The 10,500-nt window shown below is 50.0% G+C and overlaps 1 protein-coding gene across 1 annotated transcript; it reads right to left on the bottom strand.

Annotated features, from left to right (window-relative positions):
• Positions 1-2,584: 2,584 nt before the first annotated feature.
• Positions 2,585-3,523, bottom strand: LOC101112203 (olfactory receptor 13J1). Its single transcript, XM_012107911.4, has one exon. The coding sequence runs from the start codon at positions 3,521-3,523 to the stop codon at positions 2,585-2,587; it is 939 nt and encodes a 312-aa protein (XP_011963301.4).
• Positions 3,524-10,500: the final 6,977 nt, after the last annotated feature.

Below are 10,500 nucleotides of genomic sequence, written 5' to 3'. Positions count from 1 at the left end.
GCTTCAGCAATACGTGAACTGTGAACTTGCTGATGTTCAAGCTGGTTTTAGAAAAGGCAGAGGAACCAGAAGTCAAATTGCCAACATCCGCTGGATCATGGAAAAAGCAAGAGAGTTCCAGAAAAACATCTATTTCTGCTTTATTAACTATGCCAAAGCCTTCTATATACATACTTATTTATATATCCTTAAGAAAATTGAGATTTTATTGAGTACAAAGTTACTTGTTCTACCTTTTTTTATGTTAATTACAGTGTGAACATTTCCCATCCTCAATTATTCTTCAAAAAATAAGATTTACAATGGCTGTGTCACAGTCCATCATTGGGCTCCATCAGAATTTATTTACACATTCTGCCCCAGTTGGACATTATGAGTCTTACAATTTTTTGTTACCCAAAATACCTCTGTGATTAATATCATATAGATAGATAAACAGATAAATCTTTGTACCTGTAATAATTTTCTCCGAGTAATTCCTAAAAGTAGAGGTGTTGGGTCAAAGGGTGTGAAGTTTTCAAGTCTCTTGATTCATACCCACAACTTACTTGGCAGGAAGTTCATATAAATGTATTCCCACCCTCACCAGTTATTATGACATTACCTGCTTCACTGCACTATAGTTAACAATATATGTTAGAAAAATTCTTTGTTAGTTTCATGGGTGAAGTATGGTGTCTAATCAGTGACCCTGCTAAAAGTAAGTGTGATTGCAAACTCCCAGTCCCCACAGCATGAAGTCCAAACTCCTGGCATGACATCAGAGGCCTAGCAGAACATCTCTGCAGAAGCTTTGCCCTGGCTTGGTCAGCTGTGGGCTGTGGGCTGTGCTGCTCTCCTCTGTGCCTCTGCTCTGACCAACAGAGGAAGCAGGAAAGGGACTGGAGGGTACCTGAGGGCTCAGACAGGGACTGTGCTTACCTACAGGGCGCAGGAGAGCTGGCCTGTTGCTCGGTGGCCGAGCTCTCCCATCAAACAAGATGGTGCCACTGAGGCCAGAGAGGGCAGGGAATGGAGACGCTCTCAAGTCTGAGTCCATTTCCTCTGTGTGTTCAAGCCTGGGAAGAGGCTGAGCTCCAGGAAGAGGTGGAAATGGCAGGCTCTTAGTAGGTGGGTTGAAGACAGGTGAAGCAGAGTCTCCCCAAGGCCACATGAAGCCTGGATGCTCGGCAGGGAGGCAATGGAGCGGCTGCTGCTACAGCGACAGAAGAAGCCAGACCCTCAGCTGCTCTGGTGACCAGTGTCCCAGGGCCTGGGCTGGGCTGGAAATCTTGGGGGCTGGGCCTCGTCACTGCCTCTGCCCAGGCGCTAGACTGTGCCTGTCATCTGTGAACTTCATCTCAGCTCTGATCAGATTTGGGGAGGACCCCAGGCTCTGCCCTACCTTGATGTGTTTTCTGTTTAGTTAAGAAACCAGTGTGAGCTTGGGGTTGGGCAGGGCCAGACCTTGGGACAGAGTAAAATCCAGTATTACTGGCTCTTGCTGCTAAGTCACTTCAGTCGTGTCCGACTCTGTGCGACCGCATAGACGGCAGCCCACCAGGCTCCCCCATCCCAGGGATTCTCCAGGCAAGAATACTGGAGTGGGTTGCCATTTCCTTTTCCAATGCATGAAAGTGAAAAGTGAAAGTGAAGTCGCTCAGTTGTATCCTACATTTAGAGACCCCATGGACTGCAGCCTACCAGGCTCCTCCATCCATAGGATTTTCCAGGCAAGAATACTGGTGTGGGGGGCCATTGCCTTCTCCGTACTGGCTCTTAGAGCAACACTGAAATAAAGCAGGAGGAGCACAGTGAGAGGTGCAGAGTGGGGAGGCTTCCTGGAGGAGGTGTCGTTCAAGATGGGCCTTGAGGTGGGGGTAGGGGTAAATCAGGAGTTGGGGATTAACAGATTTTCAGTACTCTATATAAAATAGGAAAACAACAAGGACCTCATGTGTAGCTTAGGGAATTACATTTTAAAAATAAAAAGACGGGCCTTGAGGATTAGGCAGTCCTTTTACACATGGAGCTGTGTGCTGGGTGGGGGCTGCCTTGTGGGAAGAACCAAGAAGGGCACAGAGCCGGGCATTGCTGGGCACACAAGGCTCCTGCCGGGTTGGTGTGTGCCGCTGACAGGAGGGAGTCTGTGGGGCAGAGGGTGGGGAAGGGGGTTGGTCCTGACCAGCAGGGACAGGCTGCAGGGGTCTGGAATGCACCCAGCAAAGCCCTTTCAATTCATCCTGAGAGCTCTGGGAGCCATTCAGGAGTCTCAGGCAAGAGAGAGACATGATCAAATAGACTTTTCCGAAATATCCCTCTGGATGACCCTTGGAGAGTAGATTGGGAGAACAAGATTGAAATCTTGAGGCCAGCCGGGAGGCTGGTGTGAAGATGCGGGGAGTGATGCTGAGAGCTGGCCCAGGGCTCTGCCTGGGGAAGCAACAAAGGTGGAACTGTGAGCCTGGATCTGTGGCAGGATCAGTGGGAGGTGGTGCTGCCTTTCTGGGTTGAAGATTCCAGACCCCCAACCCTGAGCCCTACCCATCCTCTCTGTAGGCGAAGGCAGACCTGAGCTGCTAACCTGCAGGAGCCCTGGCCTCCCTCACCTGGAGGTCCGTATCCTGCCCCACACCTTCCTGGCGGCCTCCTTCACCTCCTTGTTCCTCAGGCTGTAGATGACGGGGTTCAGCATGGGTGTGACCACAGCATAGAGGACCGTGAAGACCTCGTCAGAGATACGGGCCTCCTTGCTCTTGGGTTTCATGTACATGAAGATGACGGTGCCGTAGAAAAGCATCACCACGGCCAGGTGTGCTGAGCAAGTAGAGAAGGCTTTGCGGCGCCCAGCGGCTGAGGGTACCCTCAGGGTGGTGGCCAGGATAAGCGTGTAGGACAGGCAGATGAAGGCCAGGGGCACGGGCAGCAGCAAGATGGCACCCACCAGCAGGAAGACCTCACTGATGGACGTGTCGCCACAGGCCAGCTTCAGGACTGCCAGGATCTCGCAGGTGAAGTGACTGACCACACGGTAACCGCAGAAGGGCAGCCTCATGGCAATGACTGTCTCAGTCACTGACTTGCAGAGGCAGAGGACCCAGGCGGCTCCCATCAGCAACCAGCAGAGCCGGTGGCTCATCAGCACGGGGTACCTAAGGGGCCGGCAGATGGCCAGGTAGCGATCATAGGCCATGATGGCAAGCAGCAGGCACTCTGTGGAGCCTGTAGACAGACTCAGACACATCTGGAGTGCACAGCCAAGAAAGGAGATGGTCTTCTGGGCTGACAGGAGGTGGACAAGCATCAGGGGCACGAAAGTGGACGTGTAGCAGATGTCCAGGATGGACAGGTTGCCCAGGAAGAAGTACATGGGTGTGTGCAGGCGGGCATCCAGCACGCTGACCGCCACGATGCCTGTGTTCCCCAGCAGGGTCACCAGGTACATGGCTGAGCACAGAGGGAAGAGCAGGTGCTCCAGGGCAGGGTAACCTGAAAATCCTTTCAGGAAGAACTCAGACACCTCTGTGCTGTTGACTGGCTCCATATCACAGAGCTCTGGAGGGATGCATGGCTGGGAGGCAGGGAAAGAGGGTGCAGGGCTTAGGGGTGAAGCGTATTGCTAGAGCCTTTTCGAGCCCTGACGCACTTTCTCTCTGAGACTTTGGGCAGTCCCCATACTTCTTCCAGTTCTCAATAGATCCACATGAAAAATGAGGATTTGATGTGGGTCAGAATTTCTCTGAGAGAGTGTTAATGGAAATGTGGGCAATCTGAAAAAGCAATTTGAAACAACATTGGATTAATCAAAAGTAAATAATTTACTGCAGAGTTTCTCAGAGTCGTTAACACACCACTGTGATTTGTGACCTTCTGAAAGTGATGCAGAGAGTAGGTAGTTCCCAAACTTATTTGACCATAGATCCTCCTTTTACAGAGCACCCATCAACCTTCTGCAAATAAGTATTCCAGCAGCATCGGAGAAGGCAGTGGCACCCCACTCCAGTACTCTTGCCTGGAAAGTCCTATGAACAAAGGAGCCTGGTAGGCTGCAGTCCATGGGGTCGCTAAGAGTCGGACACAACTGAGTGACTTTCCTTTCAATTTTCACTTTCATGCATTGAAGAAGGAAATGGCAACCCACTCCAGTGTTCTTGCCTGGAGAATCCCAGAGACGGGGGAGCCTGGTGAGCTGCCGTCTATGGGGTCACACAGAGTCGGACACGACTGAAGTGACTTAGCAGTAGCAGCAGCAGCATAGTTTCGGCAAAAATGGGCTGGATGAAATGTCCTCAGATCTTAGAATCACCTGTAAAGATTTCATGAGAATCACCTGGAAAGTTTGTGAAAACACAGAGTTTCTATCTTATTAAGTCTGAGTGATGCTGTTTGAGATTCACTGGGCTAGATGGTCTCTGAGGGTCCTCCTGGCTTTCAGGAAGCCTTGAGTTGTATCACACTGTTCCCACTCATGCAGAGGCCTGTCTCATTTATCCCCCAGCCTGCAAAACTCTGACTTGCCTCTGCAGTCAACTCTTGTCTCCAAGCATGAAGCATACGTTGTGCTTGATTGGAGGGGCTCCTGGCCTCTGAGCCTATTAGGGGCTCGTCCACCTGTGAGCCCATTGGTCCTGCTTTATTAGCTACTGTGGATTGACCTTCAGAACTGATCTTCACCATATTTATTGGAAGGACTGATGCTGAAACTGAAGCTCCAATAGTTTGACCACCTGATGCAAAGAGGTGACTCATTAGAAAAGACCCTGATTCTGGGGAAAGATTGAAGGCCAGAGAAGGGGGGAAGACAGAGGATGAGATGGTTGGAAGGCACCACTGACTCAAGAGACACGAGTCTGAGCAAGCTCTGGGAGTTGATAATGGACAGGGAAGCCTGGCATGCTGCAGTTCATGGGGTCGCAAAGAGTTGGACATGACTGAGCAGCTGAACTGACTACTGATGAGTTTTTGAGTGAAAATTTGACGGACCTTTCAGCCTGCCTCCTATTTTCTCTTAACCTGAGCCAGGGCTGCTTGGGCTTCATGAACTCCTAGGCATCAAATTAGAATACGCTCTGAGAGATTAATCCATTGGAGCTCCCATTGTGCAGGTAGGGAAACTGAGGCTGTGCAGCAGGTTCCTGGCAAGATGACTCTAGAATCCTGTTCTCCTAACAGCATGACAGCTGCACTGAGCTCACAGCAGATGTTTGCTTCTGTGAAACCCCAAATATTGGTTGTTCTTTCATCACCCTAGATGGACATCTTTCTCCTAAGTGTCTCCCCCTACTCCCAATCTTCTCACCAGCTAAGGAGCAGGACTTAAACTTTCCCTAGTGTTTCAGCTCTTGGAGCCCGTGGGACACACAGTCCAAGCCTGGGTCTGGGTTGGGCACCAGTTCCTGTCAATGCCGCCATTGCTGGAGACAGTTTCCTTCTGTTAGTCCTACCATGTTTATTCCTTTCAGAATCGAGAAGGATTGAGTTCCTATCAGACTCCAGACATGGTGCTAGGCATTGGGAGAAGGAATGAGAACACTGTGCCCCCAGGCCAGGAAGCCTCAACCATTCCCTGATAAAAATCCTCTCCTGTTCCTACCTGAGCCTCATCCTGCTTCTGTTTGCATGCCTCTAGTGACGGGAAGATTACTTCCTTAGACGCACTTTTCTTTTTGCTGTCAGGCCACTTGAAGCATCACAAAATCCTTCCTGATGTGGACTCTCTCTGGGTCTCCCTGGGCCTCCACCACCCAGTCAGGCCCAGGCTGGGGCCCCTGTGGACTATGCCCTCACATGCCCAGACGCGGGGTCCCGAGCTTTGCGTGCTGCCTCAGGGGCGGAGGGGCTTTTCTGCAGCAAAGAGAGCACTGGCCTTGCCCTGGGAACTCAGATAAAAAGTCTTGCCTCGGTTTGACTGTGTCTAGAGACGTTGCAGGGTCAGGAGAGCGTGAGCTGTGAGCTCCCTTCAAGTTTCAGCAGGGAAACTCCAGGCTGGCTTCCTGGAGAGGCATCCTGGACGGAGTAGCAGTGGCAGCAGGAGCCGTGCCAGGGCTGGGGAGGCACAGAGGTGGTGGGCGCTGTGCTGCAGCACCAGTGGCTCGGTCAGGCCACAGCCTCCTCCTTTGCATATTTCAATGGACCGCATAATTTATCCCCTAAAGTCATTGGCAACTGTCTGCGGTCAATGGCTGCAGGCACACCTGTCAGAATATACATACACCCACACAGGTCACCGCACAGGCACCTGCCTGCCTGCACAAACACTTGACGGGCAGCCAGGTGCACACATTCACCTGTGAGTATACACACCACATCAGGCTCACGTGTGTGCATGTACAGTCCTTTGCTTGAGTGTATGTGTGGCAGGCACTCTTGTTCTCTTTCCCACACATGCACACACACATGCACACACACACATACACAACCAGTAGAGCAGGCCCTTGGACCTGTGGCCAGAGCTTCAGAGGACAAGGCAGGACAGAGGAGGTGTGTGGAGACCAGGCAGGGGCCCTGGACATATCACGGGAGAAGCAGCAGCCCTGCGGGCGGGGAGCAGTCTCTGCCTGGGATGAAACATGACGACAAAGAAAGCTCAGACCTGGGACATGGTGAGCAGACCTGCTCAGTGCTTCATCTGCCTTCCGGCCTGAGTGCTGAGAACCTGAGAATCTGAGCCTCTCAGCCTTCTCTCCAGGACTGGGGGCCGAGAAGAGCTGGGAGGAGGGATGTGGCTGCAGGCTGTGGGACGCTGCTTCCCAGAGCTGGGCCAGGGAGCTTCGTTTGCAGAGCCCACAGTGTCTCTCAGTGTATCTTCTGGCCAAATGCTATCTGAAAGCCAGTTCAGGTACCACTTCCCCTGGGGAGCCTCCCTTTATCCTCTCCCAGGCCACCTGAGCCCTCTGTCCTGTATGCATCACGGCCATGTGTGTGTACCTGGAGGATGGTGCTCACCTTTTGCTTCCAGCCTGTTGCTTAGCCCCACCAGCCAGCAGGGAGGTCGCCCTCTCCCCTCCTCACCCAGATTCTGAAGGCCAAGCTGAAGCCCCTAGCCTGGCCACAGCCAACTTCTTCCTGTCCCATTGCCACTTCCTGAGGCTAAGACACATTGGGAGTGAGCAGCTGGCTGCTCAGTCCAAGCGGTTCCTAGCCTGGATGACACCTGTCCGAACTGGGGTGTGGGGGGTGCTTGCAGATCAGCAAGACCACCCCTTGTTATATATGGGAGAAATGAAGCTCAAAGAAGGAAGGGGCTTGCCCAGTGCTGCACAGTGAGTTCGAGGGGAAACCAAGGCTGCAGGAGTTCCCTGGGGCTCCTGATCCCAGCCCCTTCCTCTGTCCCATGTCACCATTTTTTTACTTACCTTCAGCCTCTTTCAGATGCATGTGCCTTGTTTCCTGGAAGATGTTTCTGAGACCAGGAACCTTCACTGTCTATAATCAGGAGAAAACAGGTTCAAGAAGCAGGTCTGAGCCTCCTCCATCCAGGGAACCTCAGTGGACAGGACCGAGTTTCACATTACTGGAGCTTTCCAAACTAAGAAGACATACTTAGGCTTTCGTAGAGTTTAGTGAAGTGTTTGCAATGTGACACAGTTAAGTGGAGCTCTTAGAATGTGGGAGAAGTAGAACAAGCACTTAGAATTCAGCGTATTCTCTGCAGTGTGTCAGGTTTGGTAGAACTAGGAAATTCTGATGGGCTCAAGGCTGAGCAGGGTGCCCGGTGGTTCACTCTCAGCAGCCAGGGACTGCCCGTCCGAACAGTTCCCAGCCCCATGCTGGCCGACAGCCTCCCAGAGAGCAGGGACCTTTCAAAACTCCCTGCACCGGGGGACCGCACCATCCCCAAGGCAATTTAGAGGCAGAAGTGGAAATTCGCCCAGCTTAGAAACTTTGGGGTGCTTCAGGGATGATGTCCCAAAGACCCAATTATACAGAGTCTACTTAGAGATCTTAATTGGTGTAGAAAAGTTGGAGGAGGTGGCTCAGGGCCAGGAATCCACCCTCACAGGTCAGTCCTCAGTGTGGGCCATGAATGTTTACAGGAGCAATAAATGAATGGATGGGAGGATGCACAATTAAGTCACTGTATAGGCCGCTCTTGGTGAACACATTTAAAGAGCTTGGAGTGACTGAATGAACAACTGATAGACAGTTTCACCTTTAAGGGAAACTCTGTCCCTATTAACAGTCACATTCCATTTCCACTCAAACTTCTGGCCCTCAGTTCAGTTCAGTCGCTCAGTCGTGTCCAACTCTTTGCAACCCCATTAATCGCAGCACGCCAGGCCTCCCTGTCCATCACCAACTCCCGGAGTACACTCAGACTCACTTCCATCGAGTCCGTGATGCCATCCAGCCATCTCATCCTCTGTCATTCCCTTCTCCTCCTGCCCCCAATTCTTCCCAGCATCAGGGTCTTTTCCAATGGGTCATCTTCGCATGAGTTGGCCAAAGCACTGGAGCTTCAGCTTTAGCATCTTTCCTTCCAAAGAACACGCAGGACTGATCTCCTTTAGGATGGACTGGTTGGATCTCCTTGCAGTCCAAGGGACTCTCAAGAGTCTTCTCCAATACCACAGTTCAAAAGCATCAATTCTTTGGTGCTCAGCTTGGCCCAGGCCACCACTGATCTACTTTCTCTCTATATAATTCTATTCTGGTCATTTTATATAAATGATATCATATGATATGTGTCCCTTCGTGACTGATTTCTTTCATATATTAACAGCACAATGCTTTTAAGGTTGAGCCATATTGTATAGCATGGATCAGTACTTAATTTCTGAGTAAAATTCCATGGTATGTATATATCTTCCTCTATTTGGGCTACTAGAACAGAATACCATAGACTGGGCAGCTTATAAGCAACAGAAATTTATTTTTCATAGTTGTGGAGGCTTGGCTATTGTAAATTGTGCTGCAATGAACATTGGAATCTTTTCAAATTATATATAGTTTTGTCTAGATATGTGCCCCAGAGTGGGATTGTCAGGTCATGTGGCAACTCTAGTTTTTTGAGGAACCTCGATACTGTTTTCCATAGTGACTGCATCAATTTACATTTCTGGGGTCTATTTTATAAAAGCACTAATCCCACTCATGATGCTTTTGAACTGTGGTGTTGGAGAAGACTCTTGAGGGTCCTTTGGACTGCAAGGAGATCCAACCAGTCCATCCTAAAAGAGATCAGTCCTCAGTATTCATTGAAAGGACTGATGTTGAAGCTGAAACTCCAATACTTTGGCCATCTGATGTAAAGAGCTGGCTCACTGGAAAAGATCCTGATGCTGGAAAGACTGGGGGCAGGAGAAGAAGGGGACGACAGAGGATGAGATGTTTGGATGGCATCACTGACTCAATGGACATGGGTTTGGGTGGACTCTGGGAGTTGGTGATGGACAGGGAGGCCTGGTGTGCTGCGGTTCATGGGATCGCAAAGAGTCAGACGTGACTGAATGACTGAGCTGAACTGAACTGAATCCCATCCATGAGGGTTTAACCCTTATGACTTAATCATCTCCCAAAGGCCCCACCTCCTATGATCACATTAGGGTTAGGATCACAACATGTGAATATTTGGAAGATACAGTATTGTCTACGGCAATGCGTGTTTTGGTTCATGTATTCATCAGTTGAAGGACATTGAGTTCCCACTTTTTGACTGTTATGGATATTACCACTATGAACATTCACATAATACAAGTTTTTGTATGGATGTATGTTTTCATTTCCTGGGTGCATACCTAAGAGTGGGATTGCTGGGTCATATAATAACTCTCCTTAACCTTCTGAGGAATTATCAGACTGTTTTCCAAAAGGACTGCACCATTTTACATCCCATCAGCAATCTATTATGGTTCCAACTTCTCCAGAACCTCTTTAACACTTGTTATTATCTGCCTTTTGGTTATTACCATCCTAGTGGGTGTGATCTCATTGTGGTTTGCAGTTCCTTGATGACAAGTGATGTAGAGCATTTCTCACATGCATATTGGCCATTTATATATCTTTTCTGGAGAAATGGTTATTTAGATCCTTTGCCCATTTTAAAATTGGGTTATTTGTCTTTGCATTACTGTGCACTTTTCCTGGGGCATGTTTAGGATTAACCTCTACTCACTCTGTTTCAGATGGAGTCCGATCCTTTGAAGGAGAGCTTTGGAATTTTCCCTTCTTATAGACTTCCTCTTCCCCTGGATGAAGTCTCTGAGCCATTGCTCTGGGTGCTGGGTGAAGAGTAGTACGTAGTAGCCTCTTGTCATCTTAGCTTGTCTCTCCCAGCACCCTGAAAGCTGGAGTGAGTGAGATTGGGGCCCAAGTATCCTCTGCTGCTCCATCTGGTGTAGAGCCTCCACCCTACAAGAGGGGGATCTGGGGAGAAAAGGAGCCCCCAACTTCTCAGCTGCACTGACCATAAATTTATCCTCTGTGACTCAGAGTTGGAGGGGATGAGAAATATTGGTGGCCTGCCCCACCCCATGATAAATGTTTTCTATGCATTTTGAAAAAAAGTGTGTATCCTGCTGT

This window comes from Ovis aries, chromosome 2 (genome assembly GCF_016772045.2).
Source record: "Ovis aries strain OAR_USU_Benz2616 breed Rambouillet chromosome 2, ARS-UI_Ramb_v3.0, whole genome shotgun sequence".
In the NCBI taxonomy this organism is placed as follows: Eukaryota; Metazoa; Chordata; class Mammalia; order Artiodactyla; family Bovidae; genus Ovis; species Ovis aries.
The sequence above is the reverse complement of the archived record's forward strand: the minus strand, read 5'-3'. Positions and strand labels throughout refer to the sequence as shown.